Genomic DNA, 26337 nt, shown 5'->3' with positions numbered 1-26337 from the left:
CCATGCTTCACTGTAGGGATGGTATTGGCCAGGTGATGAGCGGTGCCTGATTTCCTCCAGACATGACACTTGCCATTCAGGCCAAAGTGTTCAATCTTTGTTTCATCAGACCAGAGAATTTTGTTTCTCATGGTTTGAGAGTCCTCCAGGCGGGCTGTCAAGTGCCTTTTACTGAGGAGTGGCTTCCGTCTGGCCACTCTGCCATACAGGCCTGATTGGTGGAGTTCTGCAGAGATGGATGTTCTTCTGGAAGGTTCTCCTCTCTCCACAGAGAAATGCTGGAGCTCTGTCAGAGTGACCATCGGTTCTTGGTCACCTCCTTGACTAAGGCCCTTCTCCCCTGATCGCTCAGTTTGACCGGGCGGCCAGCTCTAGGAAGAGTCTTGGTGGTTCCAATCTTCTTCCATTTACGGATGATGGAGGCCACTGTGCTCATTGGGACCTTCAATGTGGCAGAAATTGTTCTGTACCCTTCCCCAGTCTGTGCCTCGATACAATCCTGTCTCGGAGGTCTACAGACAATTCATTGGACTTCATGGCTTGGTTTGTGCTCTGACATGCACTGTTAACTGTGGGACCTTATATAGACAGGTGTGTGCCTTTCCAAATCATGTCCAATCAACTGAATTTATCACAGGTGGACTCCAATCAAGCTGTAGAAACATCTCAAGGATGATCAGTGGAAACAGGATGCACCTGAGCTCAATTTTGAGTGTCATGGCAAAGGCTGTGAATACTTATGTACATGTGATTTTTTTTGTTTTTTATTTTTAATAAATTTGCAAAGATTTCCAACAAACTTCTTTCACTTTGTCATTATGGGGTATTGTTTGTAGAATTTTGAGGAAAATAATGAATTTAATCCATTTTGGAATAAGGCTGTAACATAACAAAATGTGGAAAAAGTGAAGCGCTGTGAATACTTTCCAAATGCACTGTATAGTGAAGGACATATACTGTACAATACAATGAAAATAGACTGAGATCATTGTGGAGGAACAATTTTATATATGTTGAATAAATTAAATGTATTAAAATACAGAAACAGAACAAGATTATCTAAACCTACACTGTGACATCCTGTACAAAAAGGCCAAAAATACTATTCTGAATCAACCATTGCTCTATATATACTAGCGTAATGCATACTGTGCACATTTAAAAAGAAAAAGGATTTAAAACAGAATGCATTATGCAACCATAAACATTTCAAACAGTATTATACAACGTTTTTTTGCATGACCTCGGTTTAATTTAGCAGGTGCCATCTATTTAGTTATTTAGTAAATACATTTGTTCAGGTTTCTTTTTTTATTATTTATTTTTCTGTGTACCGGTATGTCTTAACTTTTGGAAGTGCAAATAAATGATTGTCAAGATAGATATGTTGAAAGATGTGGTTGAAAGCATGTCATATTTTTTTTTTTTACATTATTTATTTTATCTGTGCACACCTCAGTAGAAACATTCGAAACACTCTATTTTGTAGCAAAATACATACAAAATAAGATGTGAATAGACTGAGGTCAATGTGTAGGAACTGTTTTATAGTTGTTCAAATTAATAAATGAAATGTATTGACATTCATATAAAGACATAAAAAGGATGTCTTTTTGAAAAAAAAAAAAAAAGGTTTTTAATCAAACATTGCTCTCTATCTACTAGCATACTGCATACTGTGTAAATGTTTTAAAATAGGATGTGAAACAGTATGCAGTTTGCAAAAATAAGCATACCAAAGTGTAGCATGCAACATTGTAATAGCATGACCTCAGTATGTTTTTTTTGTTTGTTTTTTGTTTTCTTTCATTATGTTTTTTCTGTGTGGATGCCTAAGAAGCATTCGAAGCAGTCTTTTTTCATGAAGGACATTTAAATAAGAATACAAAGAGATCACTGTGAAGAAACTATTCTATTAATATTGAAAATGAATCAATGAAATATAATGAAAAAGACATTGAAAATGTCTTTTTGAACGGATGTTGCAACACACAAAAAGGCCAATAAATAAATAAATAAAAAATAATCAAGCATCACTCTCTATACATATACTAGCATACTGCATTCTGCACAGTATGTACTGTTTAAAAAACAAATAAATATGTGAAACTATGCAGTATACAACAGTAAATATTTTAAACAGTAGCCAAAATAAATAACTCATCCCTTGTGTATTAAAAAAAATAATAATAAATGCTTACAGTGAGGCACTTACAATGAAAGTTAAATACAGATATTTTTAAAAGTGAAGCTACAAAATGTGAACATTACATATGTTAACATGATTTTAGTGTGATAAAATCACTTACTAACCTTTTCTGTGTAAAGTTATATCCAATTCTGGGATTAAAGGGTTTTGTTGTCATTGTAATTGGATATACCTTTATACAAATAAGGTTAGTAAGTGATTTTATCACACTAAAATTATGCCAACATGTATAAACTTCTTGTGGCAATATATACTTTTGAAACCCAGTATGTTAGAGTTTATGTACTGGCCCCATTCACTTTTTGTAAGTGCCTTACTGTAACTGCAATTTTTGAGAGGTTAGTCATGTTTTCTTTTTTCAATTACTATTATTGATTGATTTATTTTGGTGGAAATCAACAGTATGCCAACTATATATTGTTTTGTAATTCAGTGAGTGGTGTCCAATTAAAATGGTAATAAAAACGGTTATTTAGCAGTTTTGATCTAATTTTGTGTAAAAATTCAACTTTTATCAGTTTGGTGAATTCACACACACACACACACACAAATCACATACTGTGCATAATAACTGCAAACACAGTACGAGCTGCATTGAAGTATGCATACTTCAGAATGGTATACTATTCTTCTAAAGTTCTGTTTTTGTCTTTCTTTTCCTTGTGGATGTCAGGTGACCTCTAAATGTGTGTTTAATAGCAGGGTGTGTATTTCCCAGTCACGCATAAATCATTGCTGTACTAATCCATTAGCTCAGCCACTTAATCTGCAAATATTGAGCCACTATAGCCGCTGTTTACCACAGACAATTGCAACGGCCCAATGCACTCTACCTGATAAATACAAACTGCTTTCAATATCTGAGAGGTTGCCTTGCATTTCAATTAGGTTATTAAATGTTTGTGTTTCCTGAATAGATATGAGTTTGGTTTTGCTGATAACTTGTCCTAGTTGTGGTAGTTTTGAAGTAACTGAAGGGCACTGTGTCCAGGTACAGATGTCAGGGTCATGTTGCTGGCATTATTGTTGCTGCAGAGAGGTTCTTTAAATGCTCAGGATAACTATTTGTGAGCTTGCATTGTATGCACCAACAAATTATTCCAATGTTAAATGTCAAAACATTTTTCTTTGACTGTACTGTGTTATTATTATATGCACCAAGACAACTGTCTTATCTTATACATTTGTGGAAAAAGTTGTGAAATTCTAAGTGTTCCATGTGTCACAGCTGTTGCAGGGCAGGTCGATCCCAAAACTGGGCACCCTGGACCAAATCGAGACAGGAAGTGGAGACGGGAACAGCGGAGACTGTGATGATGAAGACGGATGCTGGGGTTCGGGAAACGGAGCAGCCGAGCGAAGAAGAATTGTCAAGATATGTAAGTACTAGGGTTCTCAATTGGTTACCAATTTTAATAGAATTAAATACAAATGATATTCTGATTACTTATTTAAATTAATTGAAATGAATCCCATAAACAATGTTTGCTGAGAAAAGCTCTCAAATAAAGATATACAAATATATTAAAAGGTAACACTTTACAATGAGGTTATGTTTATTACCATTAGTTAACAACATTAATTAACATGAACTAAAAATAAAAAAATCCTTTTGCAGCACTTATTAATCTTAGGTAATGTTAATTTTAATGTACTAATAGATTTGTTTTATTTTTTTATTTTTTTATTTAAAGAGTAACACTACAATTATGTTATATTGATTAACGTTAGTAAAATGCTTTAGTTAACATGAACTAACAATGAACAATACATTTGAAGCTTTGTTAATGTAAATTTTAACATATACAGTTCTACAATAATACATATACTTTACAGTAAGGTTATATTCGTTAACATTAGTTAACAACATTAGTTAACATGAACTAACAATGAACAATACTTTTACAACACATTTTCGATGTATTTCAACATAAATGAATACTCAGTTTTTTAAATTGAAAGTGGTATATGTTAACACTAGTTAATGCATTATGAACTAACAATGACAATTGTATTTTTTATAAATTACCATTAACCAAGATAAATAAATGCTGTAAAAATATATTGTTCATTTAGTTCATGATACCTAACACATTTACTAATGTTAACAAATACAATCTTATTGTAAAGTGTTACCATTAATTCAAATACATCATTGTGCCATACAAACACAACATTTAGTTAGATATTACAAAAAAGAAGACAGTTCAGAAGTGTATTGTTTGTTTCATTCCCAAATCATTGACCATAAGTCTTTAACTGGCTTCGTAATACAGGGGCTCATTTCAAATACGGGGCCAAGTAGACCAATGGCAAAAATGTATATTGAAAATAGAATTCCGGTGATGATTTTAAGCAGAGTTGTGAAGAAAGATATTTGTTTTATTACCTATAGTGTTATACAAATGCTTATTACTTTTGACCAATGGGTGGTGCTGTCACCAAATTGATAAAGTATTGTAAGGGCTTGGTCACAATGCCATATATGAAATTTCACATCAATACACCAAAGCGTTCAAGAGATACAGCCTCAGATTATTAGCATCTTGCCATTAAATTAATTGATGCATTAAACGAGAATTGTTTGGTCTATCAAAAAGCCTTTAATTGGGTTCACACAGAAAGTGTTGCATTGTATTCAGTTTTATTGTTACTGGCTTGTAGTGTAGCTAACTTTAAAGGGTTGTTTGACTGTAGTTTAACTACAGTACTTTAAGTAATGAGTAGCTTGTAGTTTGGGTAACGACCGTTTCAAACAGATTCCCAGACACTGCAATGCATTGCAATGAAAACTTTGCTGAAACAGCTGTGTAAAACATGGTAAACAAGCGTCTCTGTTGATAATAGAGGCCAAAGTAATGTCAAGCGTAGATTCCACACATTTCTTTCTCCTCCAAATGAATTATGCTATCAAGAATAACGCTGTTATAAAAAAAAAAAAGTGGAACAAATCAATGTGGCCATCTGGTAATTACTTCATCATCCGAAGGGGATTGGATCTTTGACCCGTACCCTGGCTAAATCAACCACCGAGGCTCTGCAGTTTTCTCTTAAATCCTGTATACTTCTCTGATTAATCATCTCCTCTTTTTGTCTTGAAATGGGGCGTTCCGGGTCATCTAAACGTGCCATAGCATCAGACTGCTATTTCCTTTTCGTCCTCTCAGTATGGCATTCTTTGTCAGCACTGCCTCATGTCCTGTTCAAAATTCATATGACGATGTGACAGTCTGCTCGCTTCTCACTGTCTTTCCCCGCTCATCGCCGCTGTGTCATACTCCATTCAACACCACATCACACCTCAACGTTGATGTGGCACACTTGGCGTTATGACCGTTCATATGTTGTGCAGATGAGGGTTCCATCGTTAGCAGTAATTTTATTTAAATTTTGTTTTTTATCTTAGCCATGGAGTCAAAACAAGAATTTTTGGAGAATTTTCATTGTTCAATAAACTATGACTTTAAGAAAAGTTGAGTGGTGTTTGCCCATTGCTAGGGTGTTCTTGGTGGTTGGTACAGCATTGCTATATAATGTAATGTCATCTCACTCAGGAGGTGCTTTGAGTTCAGTTTGCTTTATTTCCACAGAGCAGTTCATTGTGACCACAATTCTGCAGCCTATACATCTGTGATTAAAACACACAAACGTTCACCTTGAACCATGATTTATATTTCAGTTATTATATAATCATTATAATTATTATTTTTACATTTATAATTGTTTTTATGTCTTCATTTGTGTACGTAAGTCATTTTCCTCCTGCATGTTAATGGAAGGTTAGCTACTTATATACAGTATATATATATTATTTTTTTGATCACTTCATTATTTGCTTTTATGTTTCGTTTGGAGTGCAGTTTGAATTTAGAAATGTATTTGATTAAGTTTTTCATTTTTTAAATAATTAATTTTCAATGCAAAATCACTAAAGCAAGAATATTCACCGATCCCTCAGCCCCAGGGTTTCCGATGTAAATGGATATTGCGATATATATTTATATATATATATATATATATATATATATATATATATATATATATATATATATATATATATATATATATATCGTGAAGGAGGGAACAAAATGAATTTATTTGCACACATATTTTCTTGGACAACGAAATACCCGACCGGTAGAGAATGCACAGATGAATTAGGTTCTTTGCCAGAGAGATGTTGACAAATGTTGTAAAGCCATCTTTCAAAAAGCTGAACAACACACATTTTAATTGCACTTATTTTTTTCCAGTTTCATTAGAATTTTTTGTTAAAATAAATAAAAAATAAAGTTAAAAGTTTGAAATCAAGGTGTCTTACTTTATTAACCCTAAACCTGCTTAATGAAAATTACCCCATAGTGCCACCTAGCGTACAACCAGGAGTAATACCGGTGTTTGTTGATTTCCTGTGGAGTTTTTTGTTTTTTTTGGTTGGCTTCTACGGAATTTCATAATTGTTTCTAGAGGGTTTTGGGTGGCTAGGACATTGCTGTGTGGTTGTTAAGGGGTTTTGTGTGGTTGCTAGGGAATTGCTTTGCCGTTGGTACATTGTTTTAAGTGGTTGCTAGGGCATTGGTTTTTGGTTACTAAGGCATGATTATACACTTGCTAAGGTGATCTTGGTTGTTGCTACAACATTGCTATGCAGCCTCTTGGGTGTAGTTGTACAGTATATGTTAATAGTGCTCTGGCTTGGCGCTATGGGCATTGCTATGCGGCTTCTTAGGTGTTCTAGGTGGTTGATAGAGCATCGCTATGCATTTGCTAAGGTGTTTTGGGTGGTTGCAACAACAATGCTATGCGATTGCTAGTGTAGTTTTGGTGGCTGCTATAGCATTGTTATGTGGTTGCTATAGTGTTTTCAGTGGTTGCTTGGGCATTGTGATACGGTTGCTAGGACATTGCTATCTGGTTGCTAATAGTGTTCTGGGTGGTTGCTAGGGCATTGCTATGTGGCTGCTGAGGTGTTCTGGGTGGTTGATAGAGCATTACTATGCAGTTGCTAAGATGTTTTGGGTGTTTGCAACTAGACTTGCCATGATATAATAATTTTCACACAGGTGCGATGTTCACGTCCAAACCGACTAACACCGTTATTACCGCTGATTGGACGCTAAGTGGTTCTATAGGGTAATTTTCGTTAAGCAATAGCCTGCACAATAATGCAAGGCAGCTTGATTTTGTAGGTTCTGCTGGTTGTTTAGATCAGTGTTACTATCAGAAATAATTAATAATTATTTATTTAGTTATTAATTAATATTTAAATGAAATAATAGTATCTAACTCATTAAAACCTCACACAGCGCACCATTAAATGTAGTGCGCCACGTTCAAGAGCGGGTTTGGTTATTAGCAATAATTAATAATTATCAAAGATAATTATTAATTATTAAAATCAATAGAACATTGATGAGAATCATTGTTAGCTTTTTTAATCCTTTAAATCAACAATTATCAAAGATAATCATTAATTATCAACATTGATGAAACATTGATTAAAATTAACACTAGCTTATTGATCCTTCAAATTCAACAATCATCAAAGATAATTATCAATTATCAAAAATCAATAGAATATTAATGAGGATTAATGTTGCCAGGGCACCACCCTGGAATCAGGGACTAATAACCAGATAGTATAACAGTCTCAATATTAGATTGTTCTCTTAGGAAAATCAACATCCGAAGAATATCGATTTTCGAAAAGAAACAATGAAGGCTTGAATCCGAGCATTGACATCCCCTGTCAGCATTTGACACAGGTGTATGCAAACCAAACCAAAACACTTCTCTTTGAAATATAACAAAGTTTATTTATGCAGTAATATCAATTAATAATCAATACAATGCAGTCAATAAACTTCCGACTTACAACTACAAACTAAACAGTGACATGATTAGATATGGTAACCAAAATAATCCTATAACACATGAGAGGAAGGTGTGTGTGTGTGTAAGGAGTGGCGCCCACAAAATGGCGGACGTGACTCTCGTGGAGGGTACGTCACGCGAGATTTCCGGCCAGAGAATATGGCCGCGAATGTGGGCGGAGAGAAGCCAGGAAATGCCGTCTGCCCATTTACCGCGTCTCCACTTGTACGATAACTTAGGGACAAAGCTGAGCTTTATCATGAAGTTATCTACTAGCCAAAAGTGTGTGCAAGAATGTCTGTGAGGGGTCGCATGTGTGTGTAGTTAGTACGAGAGAGAGAGAGAATAAAGTGGAGGCACCAAAGCCGGTTTTGCGATCGTGGGAGAGAAAGCAGCTATTAGTTTATCACTCAGAGACGCGGTGGACGGCTCGTAAACCGTCCCGCGGTCTTTGGTTCTTTAATGGATAAACTCAGTTTACCAGTCTCACCCGCAATGGCGGAAATACACAACAGTCCAATGTGGTTGGACTACAACACAGCAGATCTCATTCGTGATAACAGTACATTACAGTAATACCTTGAGTATTATTAGCAGCAATGAGTGGACTCAGCAGTCCGTAACTGTACAAGCAATAACCTTTATACACAAGAATAACACACTATAATATTCTATCTCTGCCCAGACGTAAACCTCTTACTTGAATCGTATGAGGACACAGACGAATGTGTGTTCATCCGTCCTTTAACTCCGACTCGGTTCCTCAAGGCTCGGGTGATGACGGGAGGCCATTTCCTCGCTCTGTCGGCGGGCAGTACGGCTGCTGATTCTCGCGGGCTGGCGGAGAAATCAGCAATGTCGACTTGATTGAAGAGGGAAGAGAAATCTTTTTTTCTCTTCACTTCTGCAGGCAAACGGATGAAGATATGGATTGCTCGGCGATCTCCATCGGATCCATAAGAGTGTTCGGTGGAACACAGAGTAATCTCAACTCGTCCAGCGAGATGGAGATTGTATGGCCTCAGTTTCAAGTTGTACGATACTTCCTTGTGCCATGAGGCTACACCTGAGAGCAGCGATGAGCTGTGTCTACACATGGCGAGCAAAGTTGCTGGAAGCAAATCCCGGAAGCATCTCAGAGGTATTTCTACTCCTGATGACGTCATGGTTGAGGGGCGTTCTGTCATGTGCCTCATCCAATAGGAGTTGAGAGTTCGATCCTTTAGTGAGCAAGGCTTCATGTGATTTGTTGTCTGTTTTGGACTCCCTTTGTTTGATTTTGGTGCAGTTTTTATCAGTAAGATTTATGACCGAGGCCTCAGTCAGGCTTTTACGACTGTTAGGCCTGCCTTTGTCTTCTATCTGAATACATGAGGCCCAACAATTCCAAACTTTGAACTTTATTTTTTATTTATTTTAACAAAACATTCAAATGAAACTGAAAAAAATGAAGTGCAGTTAAAATGTGTGTTGTTCAACTTTTTGAAAGATGGCTTTTCAACAATTGTGAAGGGCAACATCTCTTTGACAGTGAACCTACTTCATTCGTGCATTCTCTCCATCCTGGACTACCAGTCAAGTATTTTGTTGTCCGGGTAAATTCATCATTTATTGTGGATTGTTGCGGGTTTAATGTTGGTGTTTTATTACCTTTCATCCCAGGACCCAGTTTAGCTGCTTCGGAAGGGTAATGACTTGGGCGATATGCAATAAATATGTTCACAATATATATATATATATATATATATATATATATATATATATATATATATATATATATATATATTATTATTTTTTTTTTTACAATATCCAATTACATCATCAACCCCCAGGCTGAGGGATTGATGAATATTCTTGCTTTAGTGATTTTGCATTGAAAATTAAATTTATTTATTTATAAAATGAAAAACTAAAACCAAAGACATTTCTAAATTCAAACTGCATTTCAAACGACATGAAAAAGCTATTAAAATAACGAAGTGGTCAAAAAAATTAAATAATATTTAACCACCTTTCCCTTTATCGTCAGGCAGGTATCCATCCATGATGACAGGCGGAAAATTACTAATACATATTAAGGTCAAAAAACAATTGTACATGTAAACATAATAATTATAATAATAATAATAATCACTGAAATATAAATCATGGTTGAAGGTTAACATGTTTTTGTATTATTTTATGATTTAATCACAGATGTATAGGCTATATATTAAGTGACCCTGCAGAGCTGCGCTCACAACGAACTGCTCTGTGGAAATAAAGTGTTTCGTGGCCGGCTCACCGGGAAAAGTCCCGGTTCTCCCTAAGGCCAGTCTGCACCCTGCACACTATAGTCGCAACTTCAAATTAAATGTCTTCTGTCAGTGTGCATACATCTCTGACTGTGTAATACGATGATACGTTGGTAAAGAACATCTGGTTTTCAGTGTATTATTTAGGTTAATTTATCATGTGTCGCAAACACTTCATTAGGCAGCTATTCTTTATTTAAGGCTATTCTATTCATTAGGCTATTGTACTGATATTGAAAGTTCCATTCACAGTGTTTCCCCCCTTTTACCCGGTATAACATTTCACACCTGTGTTGTCCCTTGTACCGCGTAAAACCGTTAACACCATACACCGTGGCAACCCTAGTTACAACAAAATCGCTATGCGACTGCTAGGGTGTTTTTGGTGGATGTTAAGTCATTGCTGTGCAGTGCTATATGGTGTTTTCAGTGGTTGCTAGGGGACTTTCATACGGTTGCTAGGGAATTACTATGTGGCTGCTAAGGTGTTCTGGGTGGTTGCTATTGCATTTCCATGCAGTTGCTAAGGTTGTCTGGGTGGTTGCTAGGTGCCTACTTGATGGCCCACCCCCAAGTCTCATCTTTAGAAATGACTCTGGTTCCTCCTTCAATGTAAGTTTATGGGATTTATTTAACCATTTTATCACCCACCAGGTTAAAATGGTAAGAAAATAGAAAGTTTAGTTTTAAAATGGTTTGTTGTGCAGCAAGCTTTTCTGAACTACTGAAATATTGAGCAGTTCATTGTCTCTTTCGATCTCTCACCCCCTAAAGCTGCTGAAATATAGGTAAGAGAATCTCTAACAGGGTGAAAAAAAATCATCTGTTTTGTCAATACACGGCTGTCACTTAAAATAAAACACCATTCTCTGGTGTTATACAAAAATCACCCCTTACTTTTAGATTCAAATGCCCCTTTTTACAGCTAACTTTTGATTGGTATTGAACTCCCTGCTCCCAACAGTGCAAAAGTGCTGTCACACTGAAATACATCTCTGAGCTTTGGGACTGAGCTTCAACAGGGTCATGTCAAGGGAAAATAAAACATAAAAAAAAAAAAACACACACACACAATGAAAATAAATGGCAAACTTGTCTTCCCTCTGCATGAAAGCCATAAATAAATAAAATAATAAAAAAGACGTGAGTCGTCTGATTCTAGCTTAGTGCGGTGGAGTCCTTGCACAAAAGAGCATGTCGCCAGGCTCCTTGTCAATGTCACCTCCGTGTGTCGTGTGCTTGGCAGCAAATCTAGACACTGCATACTTAGTATGGAAAACAGAAGGCGTCAGTGAGACGTATCGGCAGGGAGTCACATCGATCGTGCTGTAAGGAAACACAATCGGAGGAAGTGAAAGAAGGTCCCTTCGGTGAGCTCTTATTAATTAATAGCCTGTCTCAGGGTGGCATTACATGATATTACCAACTCTGTTCTTCATCGTGAGATACGATTGAAGGTGATCTTTTGCACCTGATGAGTTGTAATGATCCTGATGTATATAAATTGTTCCTTTTAATGGACCTAGAAGGTTTTAGATGATTGCCAGCAAAGCTCATGATACGATACTTATCAGGTCATTTAGAGGTTCAAGTAGATAGGAGTTGCACTTGTATGCCGCTTGTTTACATAGAAAAATAGCTGCTGGGAGCATTTCCAAAGATGGCCGACGATTGAACAGACTTGCTAAAAAGACTTTGGTCTGGTTGATGTAGCTTGAAAGCTCGAGGATGAGTTAGTGTTTGAAATTTTAGAAAGTTAGTCTGAAAAAAATTCTAAACACAGTCTGCAGAATTATGTTGGCTTTGTCACGCCAACATAATAAATGTGGCTGATATTACTTCCGGTTTACATTTGTGACACTGGAAATGGCAAGTCCAGCATATTGCATTAAAGATGCACCGATATTGAACTCCTGGGCCGATACGATAACCGATAATTCGGAAAGAAATTTGTTTGGCCTTTTATAACCCTTTAAACTGGAGCTACTAGCTAATTAATTAAAGGAATAGTTCACAGAACACTGAATATTCTCTCATAATTTACTCACCCTTATGCCATCCCAGATGTGTATGACTTTCTTTCATCTGCTGAACTCAAATGAAGATTTTTAGAAGAATATTTCAGCTCTTTTGGTCCATTCAATGCATGTGAATGGATGCCAACATTTTGAAGCTCCAAAGTAATCAATAATCCACCTCCAGTGGTTAAATCAATATCTTCAGAGGCAATGTGATAGGTGTGGGTGAGAAACAGAACACTTTTACATTCTTCTTCTTGTGCTTTTGGTGATTCACATTCTTGATGCATACCGCCCCCTACTGGGCAGGGAGAATAATTTCACGTAAAAAAAATGACTTAAATATTGATCTGTTTCTCACCCACACCTATCATATCACTTCTGAAAATATGGATTAAACCACTGGAGTCATATGGATTACTTTTATGATGCCTTATGTGCTTTTTTGGAGCGTAAAAACTTTGGCACCTATTCACCTGCATTGTATGGACCTACAGAGTTGAAATATTCTTCTAAAAATCATCATTTGTGTTCTGCAGAAGAAAGAAAGTCAAACACATTTGGTATGGCACAAGGGTGAGTAAATGATGAGAGAATTTTCATTTTTGGGTGAACTGGTACTCACTTCAAACTAAATACTGTAGGTGTTGTTTAAAAGTTTGCAATGTCAACTTTACTATTTAGCAAAATCTTAACTGCTCCTTTTTTATGGTTTGGCAGATATAATGTTAACCAAAAGTGTTTATTGCAGATGTATGCTGATTTTAATGAGAAATAAATAACATTACACTTGCACAAATTTTATTGTGTTCATTTATATGAGTATTTATGGTAATTTTGATGAATCACTTTAACAGAGAGAATAGCGTACTTCAAACAGATGCAATAATGAAGAACACCAAAATAAGAGGATAAATAAACAGCATATAATGGCATATAGCATTTAAATAAACTTTTTTCAACTTCAAGACATATTCTCTGAAAAAAAAATCGTATTGTCTTAAACAGTTTTGGTTTTAAGTACATAAAGACAAAAATACTTATTAGGAAACAAAAATGTATTATTTATTTTTTATTTATTTGCAATGTCAAGTTAAAAATTCAGTAGGTCTATTTGGCATACTAAACATAAAGGAAGTGCTTCAATTTACTGCATTATTCACATTATCAGTACAACTACTCTTTTGTTAATGGAGCCCTCCAAAATCAGATATGGCAAAAAGCTGAGCTTTGAAAAGTTTGATCCTCACGCTAATGAATCAAATGGGGTCATGCTATCCAGATACCGCGCAGATAGTTTAAATCATGCGTCGTGGTGAAAACCTGCTGGCGATGTGACATGAAGAAGCTCAAAATATTAGAGTAACAGTCGGTGCTCACCGCTGGAAGGGAGCGAGGGGGAATCTTAACCAATGGCGAAATTAAAATAGCATTCACATCCCGTCCGCTGATAATGAGGGGGCTTTAAAGATGAAGGACCGCCATAGTGCTTGTTTAACTAATGTTCCGCTCTGAAGTGGCTCACCGGAAATGACCCGCTGTGTCACAGAATGATGAAAATGAATGATAATGACTCTCGTCTGAGTGCCACGAAGCTCTGTGAATCATAGTAGAGGAGGGCTGTGCAAAAGCCTCGTAGGACCGGCCTGTCATCAACAAAATATTGCTCATACACACTACTTCAAATCCAACAGCGGATATGGAATTGGGATGTGGATGGGTTGGGAGCTTTCTTATGCATCACTGAAGAGATGTTTGATGGCTTGCAAATTTATCCGCCAGCTGTCATCAGACCCGGTCTTCTCTATCATTATACTTTATCAAAATCCATCATGTTTCCGCTGGGATAGTTCACACAAACGGAAATTCTGTAATCATTTACTCACCCTCATGTTCCGTGAACCATGTATGATTATTAAAATTTTTTTCAATGGAACACAAAATGAGTTTTATAAAAATGTGTAGTTCTAGTCCTTGATGATGATTGGTCATTACTAGGGCCACGTCCACACTAATCAGTTTGATTTGGAAAGTTTCCTAGTGTCATTGTTTTCCAAAGTATGCAGTTATGAAGAACGTTTTCGCAAGTTTCGAAAGGTTTTGGTGGAGGAAAATGCCATTCTAGTGTGGATGAGAGGTGTAAATATAGCAAATTCAATGGATTTCTTTAAACAGAAATGTATTAATATGGTCGTGGCCTAGGGCTAGGTGAAAATGTTGATTTTCTGATTAATAACAGAAATAACAGTTATTTCTTAAAATCCCAAGGTCGGTCTTTGATTTTTATTAGTTTACTTCAGTTTTGGTTGTGTTGGGTAGTATATCTGTAATAATTGAACTGGATAGTTTGGGCTCTGTTATGTAATTATATTTTCGTAATGGACCAAGTCAGAAGGTTTCCTTGTATAATTTACAGCATTACCTGAGAGAGAATTTGTTTCATTTGTAAGCAAAATGAACATTAGAACTGTACTATACCCAAATTAATCAGTATTGAATCAAATTGTTTTTAAGTTGAAATCGATAGCTTGTGAATCGGAATCGAATCAAATAGGGAAATCTGTATAGATACCTTGCACTAGTCAATACAGCAAATTCAGCTGTGGCAAAATTGACCATTATCACATTTTTGGGGGGTTTGGAACGCATAAGTAAACTATAGCGGGGTAAACTTCTACAGTATATACACATAGGCCACTGATTAACCTTAGTTTACATGCCAAGGACTATATTTTCAAGCAGAAGGATGATTCTTCGATGAACATTTTTGTTATATTTTTTATTTATAATGTAGTAATGTTTTAAAAAAAAAAAAAAAAGAATTGAGGCCAAGATATATTGTTAATCATACAATCAAGGGGTTGCAGGTGCTCCACTATATATCGCAGACTGATTACACTGTGAATTTTGCAACAATAGGTCAAAAGTTCTGCTGCTGAAATTGGTCCATAGTTACTTAAATTCAAATCACTGCCCCCAGTGGCCAAAGCTGGATGTGTTGTTAAACGAATGGGCTTGTGTGAGCTCCAGTTTCTGGGTTAAATGGTGCCAAAAGGGAGTTGTATTTTTAGTTTTAAATGACGTAATACAGTCAACAGGAATGCATATTTTATTAACTCTACCCCCTAACCCAAACCCCAACCCAGTTCTGCGGATGGAAACGCCTTGTTGATGAGAGAGGTCATCCGAGAATGGCCAGACTGGTTCGAACTGACAGAGTCTACAGTAACTCAAATAACCGCTCTGTACAATTGTGGTGAGAAGAATATCATCTCGGAATGCTATTCTGAGATGTGGGTTGGCACTGTTTTGGCAGCATGAGGGGGACCTACACAATATTAGGCAGGTGGTTTTAATGTTGTGGTTGATCGGTGTGTGTGTGTGTGTGTGTGTGTGTGTGTGTGTGTTTATATATATATATATATTTGAGATTTTTTAGGATAAGAACAGGCAGTGCCCTGGTTTGAAAGGAGGCTCACGATGGATGATTGAAAGGAAACCATGAAAACGGCATGAATGTCTGTCCACAATGATACTTGGATCCCTCTGCCTCTCATGTGACATAAGAATGTTGGCATGTTCAAATGAAAGCAAAACCAATGAAGCTTATGAACAGTTTTCTTGTAAATAAATTGAGCTGCACTTCCGGTTGTATCACATCAGTTCTCGCGTGAACATGCCAACATGCTTACATCACGCGAGAGGCGGAGGGAACCATGTCCCGTTGTGGACAGGCATCAGAGAGTGACCGGAAGTAAACAATTATATTGAAAAGGACATATATATTGATCTGTTTCTCACCCATATTGTTCATATCACTTTAGAAGACATCAGTTTAACAACGGGAGTTGTATGGATTGCTTTTACTACAATTTTCTGTGCTTTTTGGAGCTTGAAAGCGCTAATAACCATTCACTTGCATTGTATGGACCTACAGTGCTGAAATATTCTTCTAAAAATCTTATTTTGTGTTCTGCTGAAGAAAGAAAGTCATACACATTTGGGATGTCATGAGGGTGAGTAAATTAATTTTCATTCATCTTCATTTTCATTTTTGGGTGAACTAACCTTTTATACACTATGTTTTATTTTATATTTTTTATTTTTTTTACTAAGTTGAAATAACGTGGACTGATGGCTTCAGCAGAAGCATACACCGCTGATTAACAACCTTGGAGCTCACGGTTGATCTGTATTGAAAGGTCTATAAGTTATAGTTAAAAATGAATTCACCTATGGAGAAAAATTATGTGATTTTTCTTCTGGAACCAGACTTTTGCATCCTATACTTCGCATTAGGGGTTTGTTCGAATCCCTAACCCCAAGTAGCAAGCTTCACTAATAAATAAGCATAGAAACTGACAGTCAAGTGAGTGATCCAGTGAATATTCTTCTAAACTCCTGCATTGCTACTCGAGTGTTATTAATGTGTGACTTTGCATGCAACAATATTCCCCTTACTGACTTAATGAGCTGCGGCATGCATGATGTGGCAGGTTGCCTGATTTTGTTAATGAAGCATGAAAAGGCCAAGCACACATAATTCCGCTGAGCGTTTCTATAATCAGCTGCGGTGACAGCGATACGTCAGACCCTCTGCCAAGAGCAAAATAAGTCAATTCCCAGAACGGCTCAAGGTCCCATTAAGATCTAATACTCCCACACCTTTTCTTTTCTCTGTGGCCACTGCAGCAGAGCTCTTATTCCTGAGCGGAATTCGTTAGATGTCTATGCAAATTCACAATTCACCATGTGGTTGCCTTGCTTCACTGTGGGGTTTTACCTCAAAGAAACTATGGTTTAGACATTGATAACTGTGCTAGTGGTCACTATTGAATTGCGAGGATGGGTCATTTAATGCAGTACCTGTTCAACTCTGTAACTCTTTAAAAAAATAAAATTTAAGAAAGTATTTCTAAAAAAATGGTGATTTTTCTGAAATATGTTCTGGTTAGGTTAAGGCACTTAAAGGTTATCCCTTATAGATTATTCACACAGTGGCAAGAACATTAACAGGATGGAAATAACAAGTGAGGGATTTACAGATAGCTTACATGAGGGTGTGGAGTTCACTGTAATATTTTGGAACCAAATTTTTAAATGTGAAGTTATCAAACCGATTTCTATTATTTTATCAAACAGGTTTGGGTGTTTTAGGGTTAAACAAACCATCTAATGCCACAAAAATTCTGATGTTAGTGCTGTTATTTTCCCACCAAAATGATGTCACTTCCTGGAGGGTGATGTTATTTAAGCAACTGACTTTTATAAGTTAAAGGGACATTACAGGATGGAAAGTGATATTGAGGACACAGGAAAAGTCTGTTAATTGATTACCAATTAAGACAATATTCCTAAGATATAATTTTTTATTAAAAATTTCAATGAGAGAAATGAATAAATGAAGAAACACTTTTGGCACGTTCCTTGACACATTGTTTTTCATTGTAGAACTAAGTGTATTGCACCCAAGGAAGGACACAGCAAAATCGGCAACATTCGCCAAAGTAGGAAAATGATTGGCAGTTATTTAGGGCTGTCGATTTAACACGTTAATTCAGTACAATTGATTGTTGTAACACACCAATGGAAAGGAGGTGAGAACCGGCTTGACAATATAAATAATATTTAATGAGAAACTGAACCAAAAAGACGAACACACACAGGTGTCGGACAGCTGTCCGTAACTCTCCCTCTGACACACCGCCGTCTCCGGTCGGCCTTATCCCTGAAATGTCCTGCTTACTCAAGCGTGACTTCAGAGTGCGTTTTTGTGCAGCTGCAGTACCTCGGTGTGCTTGCCGTAATGTTATTGAAACTGCATTTATTAATATATTCATAATAAATGCAAATAATTCAAGATGCACAGTTAAAGTATGTGACAAGTATGGTTTATTTAAACCGCAAAGCTGAAACAAGAATTAAAACTATTATGTCAGATGTGAAGGCAGAATTTATACACGCATCAGGTGCTTCGACCAAAAAGTCTTCCGCATAGGATGTTCCTGTGTTTCCTCGCTCAAGCGTCTACTGTAAGCTTCCTCCATCCTCTGTCCTCGCCTCTTCACTGTGCATTTAGAGAATTGATATGTCCTTAATGATGGCAGAATTTGAAGATTGGTTTCCGGGTCACAGGTTCTAGGACAGAGGAGCGAGGAAACGAGGATGCACAGTTTAAGAAATGAGAAGCACCACAGGGACAGCACAAGATGAGAATGTGTAATTCAAGTTTCAAGTAATGTTTAATTTGACACAGCGACCTAAAAATGCTGTGTTTATGACGCAACACAACCAAAGTGAGACGCTCCAAAAGCACATGTGTGCACTGAAACTTACTTAGAAAAGCCTATATTATAAATCTATTTTAGACAGATTGACGAATTCAATTGCAAAATGGATTGCTGTGGACTGTAGAACGTTGATAGGCTTATGTTCAACAATATGGAAATACTATATTACCTTCTTAAGCCATTTTTTGTATTGTCTTATAAATGCTTTACTTGTTTGCCACAATGTATTTTAATGCATTTGAATTATCATATTTAGAATATATATTGTTTATAATTATTTACAAATAATGATTTAAAATGATTTCATCATTATATATTAAATATTTGTTATATGAGGGGCTTTCCCAGAAAATATGTATATATGTGATTAATTGTGATTAATCCGATTAATTAATTGGCATATAATGTAATTAATTAGATTTCAAATTTTAATTGATTGATAGCCCCACAATTATTTAAAGAGAGGGAAGTAATTTTGAGGGCATAGCAAAAAAAACCCTATAAATTGATAATGAATGAAAAAAATATTCAAAATCCACTCAAACCAAAGAAGTGAAATTATTTAAAATTCCCCCATATGTTCACTTAATTGTTAAATTGTGATTAAAGAAAACTAACTAAGAGGATTTCCATTTTTAAAAATGTGAGTGTAATATTTTATCCCACATATTAAGACATTTGATGGGGGCATGGTAGTACCAATGACCCAGGTGACATTTGTCCTATGCCTTTTAAGGGTTGTTCATTGTCCAAGACTTGTACAAGTCATCTTGCAGAATTGATTTGACTCGGGTCCAAAGTTATTAGAGCCTGTTGGTCGATGCCTTCTCTACAAGTTCACTTATCTAACTTCACTTTGCCCTTGAATGTGCAGCCACTCGATAGTTGAACCCAAAATGACAGTGTGCTGTCACTACCTGGATTTTCCTGCCACGCCAGGCATAATATCTCACATACGAAAAAGCACTCAGCTCGGTAACGACACAGCCACTGTGTTTCCTGACTGCAGGTATAGAAAAAAACAAAAAAAACACGGGTGTCCGGAACCCTGTTATCCCTCTGAAGTCATACAGTAAACAACTTATCACACCACTGTCCACCACGAGATGCTCGAGATAATGGAATGAGAAGGTCAGTTAGGGGCTGGTTGTGGCTGAGTTTCAATTTGTTAAGTTTTAGGGGGGTTATGAGAAAGGTTTAAAAAGCTTGCAAACAATATTTATCAATGCATATTCTTAGTTTGTTTTTACTCGCTTTTGTTGATGTCTCAAAATACACAATGCATTTTGGGCCAAAAGCAAGTAGTCTGTTTTTGGGCCACCAGGTACTATACGACCAGTTTCTTACATCAAGTAATTTTACTGTTGCCGCTGAACGCAATGTATTTGAATATACTATGTGGAGCAAAGTTTTGAACCGATTAAATTTCACTGTGGGTTGAGCTAACGAGAGTGACGCAAAATAATTTTTACGCAGCTCGTTGTATGTATTGCAGCCGTTTCCTGTTGAAATGAACACTAGGGGCACTAGAAAAACAGTAAACAGATTATCAGTTCATTAACACATTCTTTTTGCCCTGTTTTACTCATAAGAATTGTTACACAATGCTATCTTATGACATCTAAACACTTTTACTATAGTGCATGACTTGTAAGGCAATACAGTTTAACGTTTGCATTGCATAGCCAAATACATTTAAAATCTTGTTCGAAGCCGATCAAACAGTGATTTGGTCAAAGATCTTCAGGCATTACATTCATTTTGCTGAAGATTGTTCTAGTTGCAAGAGGGGTATATCACTGCTACCATCAAAATGTACTTGACTAAAAACACTAAAGCTTCATGTCAAACCATTTTTATTGACCTCTTGGTCTGTTGGATTCAAAAAAGAGCCTCCGATGGCAGCAGAAACATGCAATGACAGTAAGTTCCTCACTTATTTTGAGATGCTACTGTGTTGCTAAATCAAACTTTTACAATGTAAATGCACTTTATTGATTAAAACACTTTCATTGCTGTTCCGCATAGATGTTAAAACATTTACTTGTGAGTCTGGTGCCTTCCTTATATGCCGTTTTCATGGGTGTGTTCCATTTTATGCACAAATGAATCCCAATTTACTCACATATTTATGAGAGTTTCATGAATGAGGCCCAGTCATATCCATCTCTCAGCATTGCAGAAGGAATATTTTGTTCAACTGTTTCTGTGGCAAGATTATGTTAATCAGAAACATTGTATCTCACATGGGACACCCACAGCATATAATGTGCTCATAATCTGATGCTCATTTTCTGACAAAAATGCTAGAAAAGACATTTCATCATGATATTTCTTTAATGATAATCTTTAAAAATCCATTTAAAAGCTCTTGAATCTGTTCAGCATGTATAACTGTCATGATTCATATTTTCCAAACAGTCGTGCCTAATGACTCATTAGAAATGCGATCGTACACACTGGCCCATTTTGCACGGTGGCTCTTAAATGCTAACTGAGTTTAATTCACATACATTGTTTCACATTTCATAATCTGGTGAGATGGCATACAATTTTTTTACTTGTGTGGTTGAGTGGTAAAATAATAAATGCTGTGTGCCAGCTCTCACAGTAATGCATCTATCATTATGCGTTAACAGATTTGTTTAATTTGCTGGTCTATTCATAACCATCTCTTCATAATGCACAGCAACATCTGAAAAAGGAACATGGAAATTCTGCTTGGCTAGTCAAAATCCTGTGAATAAAACTGTACATGAGGAGAATGCTGATAGCACTTGCTGGATTTCTATCCAGCTTAACTGTCTCAGCTGTATCTGAATAGCTTTCCAGAGTGATTTGAAGCCTTGGACTGCATGAAGGCTGTGATATGAGACAGTTTAGTACCAGAAAGCCACATTCGTATGCATAAATTCCATGTTGGCATACATCAAACACACACACAAGTTTGTATACAGTGGCTGCAAAAAGTTTTTAGGCACTTAAGCCATACTTAAAATGCTTTAATGCCATTTGCACTGAAAAAAATACCAATACGATGTCAATGCAACTCCAACCTTGACACCTTAAAAGGCATTGTAAAATGGCTCAGAAAAGTGAAGTTGAGTGCAAGTGCTTTGATATTTTGTTATCTAAAGCAATGGCATTCATATGTTTTTAAGTGTGGCTTAAGTGTCGAAATTTGTTTTTGGGGCTACTGGAAGCAAGCCCAAGCTAAACCCTCTTGGATTTTGAAGGAATTTGACTTTTTTTTTCTTTCTTTCTTTTTCTCATGAAGTTTGACATGACAGTTCGAACTCTCATACCAAAATGTTTGTAAAACTCATCCAGTCACCAAAAAATCTGTGTTTGTCATCAGAGAGTCTGCCCCATGAGGGGAAGACCATTAACTTAACCTAACCTTTGTGACATTCTAGAATGTTCAGGAAAGATTCTGTCATTTTAGTGTGAGATGGATTAATTTAAACTGCTTCAAGAGGCAATATGTAAGTGAACCTGACTTAAAGCTGAAGTGTTTAATTTCTGAACCGCTAGTGTCACTGAACGGAATTGCAAAAATTATAATTGTTTTCCCAACTTTCCCAAACACTCCCCCCAACCCAAACTATTAAACTTCAGTATGTAACTCATTTTACACTGTTTGTGCTATGGTCATGAATGATGCATCAAATCATGCAGCTTGTTTAGGAGAGTTGTGCAGTTACTTGAACTAAGTAAATGAACTGTCTGGCGGCTGATAAAATTGGTGAAAAAGATTCCATAGACTGGGTTCTTTTGACTTGAGCTAGTAAGCTTACTACCAAGCAACCTCCCAGAAAACCCCAGCAACCATAAAGCAATACCCTAGAAACCACGCAAAACACCCTTGCAACTTCAAAGCAACATGCTAGCATTCACCCAGAGCAACCTAGAAACCACATAGCATCCATCCAGAATACCCTAGCAACAGCTTAGCCACACACTAGAAACCACCTGCAACACCCAAACCATTTAGGACACACCAGTATATTCTAGTGACCACCCAGAACACCCTAGCAACTGCATAACAATCATCCAGAAAATATTTGCAACCATTTAGAATGTGCTAGCAACCACCCAGAATATCATAGCAACTACATAGCAACCATCCAAAACACCCTAATAACCTTTTAGCAATATAATAGCAACCACCCAGAACATCCAAGCAACCGCATAGGAACCATCCAGAGCACCCTAATAACTTTTTAACAACAGCAACCTTTTAGCAACCACCCAAAACACCCTAGCAAACTCATTGCAACCACCCAGAACACCCTAGCAACTGCATAGCAACAGCCTAGAAACCATCCAGACCAACCCAGGAACACAACCATATACACAAGTGCAACAGTGGCTGAAAGTCTTGGGTGCAGTTCCAAGCAGCATAGCAGTCATGACAGTGATAAGACATATATCAATCTACAATAAACATCAGATTTACACAACACAATTTACATATCTAATATACGCATAATTACACAACACAATATGCAATAATAATATACAATGTACAGTATACAATACACACAATATAGAATACACATACACACAATATAGTATACACAGTATACAATAAAAATAGTATATATAAAATATACAGTATGTTGTATTGTGCTGTATTGACATTCAGGCTGTCGGTTGATAGTCTGTTGCCAGTGTGTTGTTAAGAGAGAATATAATTTATGACAGTCCAGTGTAAAATAATAAGATTAATAAAGTGCAGTGCTGATGTATATTTATCATGAGAGATCAAGAGTTCAAAAGTCTGATTGCTTGGGGGAAGAAGCTGTCATGAAGTCGGCTGGTGCGGGTCCTGATGTTGCGATACCACCTACCTGATGGTAGCAGTGAGAGCAGCCCATGGCTCGGGTGGCTGGAGTCTCTGATGATCCTCCAAGCTTTTTTCACACACCGCCTAGTATAAATGTCCTGGAGAGAGGGAAGCTCACCTTCGATGATGTGTCTGGCAGTTCGCACCACCCTTTGCAGGGCTTTGCGGTTGAGGGCGGTGCTGTTGCCATATCAGGCAGTGATGCTGCCAGTCAGGATGCTTTCTACAGTGCTGGTGTAGAACTGTGTGAGGATGTGGTGGTTCATTCCAAACTTCCTCAGCCATCTCAGGAAGAAGAGGCGCTGGTGAGCCTTCTTCACAACGGCCTCAGTGTGGACGGACCATGTGAGTTCCTCAGTGTTGTGGACACCGAGGAACTTGAAGCTGCTGACTCTCTCCACTGGTGCTCCATTGATGGTGATGGGGCTGTGTTCTCTGTCTTTTCTCCTGAAGTCCACCACAAGCTCCTTGGTCTTACTGACGTTGAGGGAAGGGTTGTGCTCCTGGCACCAGTGTGTCAGAGTGTGCACCTCCACTCTGTAGGCTGTTTCATCATTGTCAGTGATCAGACCTACCACCGTCGTATCATCAGCAAACTTAATGATGGCATTGGAGCTGTGTTTTGCCACACAGTCATGTGTGGACAGGGAATACAGGAGTGGGCTGAGAACACAGCCTTGCGGGGCTCCAGTGTTGAGGGTCAGTGATGAGGAGATGTTACTGCCCATTCTAACCTCCTGGTGTCTGCTTGACAGGAAGTCCAGGATCCAGCTGCACAGCGGGCTGTTTAAGCCCAGAGCCCGGAGTTTAACATCAAGCTTGGAGGGCACTATGGTATTGAATGCTGAGCTGTAGTCTACAAACAGCATTCTCACATATGTGTTCCTTTTTTCCAGGTGGGAGAGAGCAGTGTGTAGTGTAGATGCAATGGCATCATCAGTGGAGTGGGAGAGTGAACTAACCTCTGTAGCTTCGTCCGCGAGGGCGGTGTTATTTCCCTCGAAACGAGCATAAAAAGTATTAAGCTCATCCGGGAGAGAGGCAGCGGTGTTCACGGCTGAGTTTTTATTCCCTTTTAAGTCCATGATGATATTAATTCCCTGCCACATGCTTCTAGAGTTGGTGGTGTTGAACTGTCCTTCCATCTTGTCCCTGTACTGGCGTTTGGCTGCTCTGATAGTTTTGCAGAGGGCATAACTGGCTTGTTTATGCTCCTCCGCATTACCGGAATTAAAAACGGAGGTCCATGCATTAAGTGCCGCATGAACATCGCTATTAATCCATGGTTTCTGGTTCGGGTAGATCTGTATAGTTTTGGTCGGTACAACGTCCTCTATGCACTTACTGATGAAACACATTATGGTATCAGCGTAAACCTCGATGTTGTCATCAGAGGCAGACTGGAACATCTCCCAGTCCGCGTGATCAAAACAGTCTTGTAGCACAGAATCTGATTGGTCCGACCAGCACTGGATCGTTCTGAGGGCGGGTGCTTCCTGTTTCAGTTTCTGCCTGTAAGCGGGCAGAAGCAGAACGGAAGAGTGGTCTGATTTGCCAAATGGTGGGCGGGGGAGGGATTTGTAGCCATCCCGGAAGGGAGAGTAGCAATAGTCCAAAACCCGGTCCCCTCATGTGTTGAAACTGATGTGTTGGTGGTATTTCGGTGCAATTGATTTGAAATTGGCTTTGTTGAGGTCCCCGGTCACAATGAACGTGGCCTCAGGGTGCGCGGTTTCCTGCTCACTTATACTCCCATACAGTTCCTTGAGTGCCCGATCTATGTCGGCTTGTGGCGGGATGTACACAGCTGTGATAATGACCGGTGTGAATTCCCTCGGTAGCCAGAATGGCCGACACACAAGCATGAGAAATTCCAGATCAGGAGAGCAGAAAGACTTGATAGAACATACGTTCCTCTGATCACACCAGGATTTGTTGATCATAAAACATACACCACCACCTCTGCTTTTACCTGAGAGGTCTTTCGCTCTGTCCGCTCGGTGCACGGAGAACTCCACGGGTTCGATGGCTGAGTCTGGAATCTCCGCAGACATCTGCGTTTCTGTAAGGCAGATAATGCAGCAGTCCCTCATCTCTCATTGGAAAGAGATCCACGCTCTCAGCTCGCAGAGCTTGTTGTCCAGAGACTGAACATTCGGCAGTAGAATACTGGGTAGCGGGGGTCGATTTGCGCGACGCAGATCGCGGGGGTTGATTGCTACTCTCCCTTCTTAGTCTGATGAGAACGCCGGCTCTCCTTCCCCTTTTCCGTTTACGTTTCCGCAGCTGGGCAGCCCAGACATAAGGCTCTGCTGGCGTGTTTGTAAACAGTGGGTCGGTACTGAGGAATTTAAAGTCCGGTTTTCGGTGCACTATTGCAGAACCAATGTCCAAATGTATCTGTCTATCATAGACGATAAGGCAGACAGCATCCAAGACAAAAAACATGAGAATTGTGGACAAAACAAACAAAAAACTGCAATGTTGAGTTGGAGCTCGCAATGCAGCAGCCATACTCGGTGCCATCTTGAATTCACTTTTTGAACACCATAGTAAAATTTAGCAGTATTCTAGCAACCAACCAGAACACCACAGGAACAGCAACACTCTAGAAACCATCCATACCATTCCAGGAGCTGCATAGGGACATGCTAGCAACCATCCAGAACACCCTAGCAACCACATAGCACCTATCTAGAATACCCTATCATCTGCACAGCAACAATCTAGAAATCATCCAGAACGCCCCAGCCATATGCTAGTAACCACCAAGAACTTCCTAGCAGCTGTATAGCACTCATCC

The 26337-nt window shown here is 37.9% G+C and overlaps 1 protein-coding gene across 2 annotated transcripts in view; it reads left to right on the top strand.

Annotated features, from left to right (window-relative positions):
• LOC127444922 (glypican-5-like) overlaps positions 1-26337 on the top strand; it is a 339370-nt gene that overhangs the window by 239124 nt on the left and 73909 nt on the right. For both annotated transcript variants that reach the window (XM_051704584.1, XM_051704586.1), the window contains exon 7: positions 3438-3588. In XM_051704584.1, coding sequence (XP_051560544.1) covers positions 3438-3588 — 151 coding nt within the window. The remainder of the gene's footprint in view (positions 1-3437; positions 3589-26337) is intronic.

The sequence above is a fragment of the Myxocyprinus asiaticus genome, chromosome 8 (assembly GCF_019703515.2).
Source record: "Myxocyprinus asiaticus isolate MX2 ecotype Aquarium Trade chromosome 8, UBuf_Myxa_2, whole genome shotgun sequence".
NCBI classification, from domain to species: domain Eukaryota; kingdom Metazoa; phylum Chordata; class Actinopteri; order Cypriniformes; family Catostomidae; genus Myxocyprinus; species Myxocyprinus asiaticus.
Note: the sequence above shows the minus strand (reverse complement) of the source record. Positions and strands in the feature narration are given on the sequence as shown.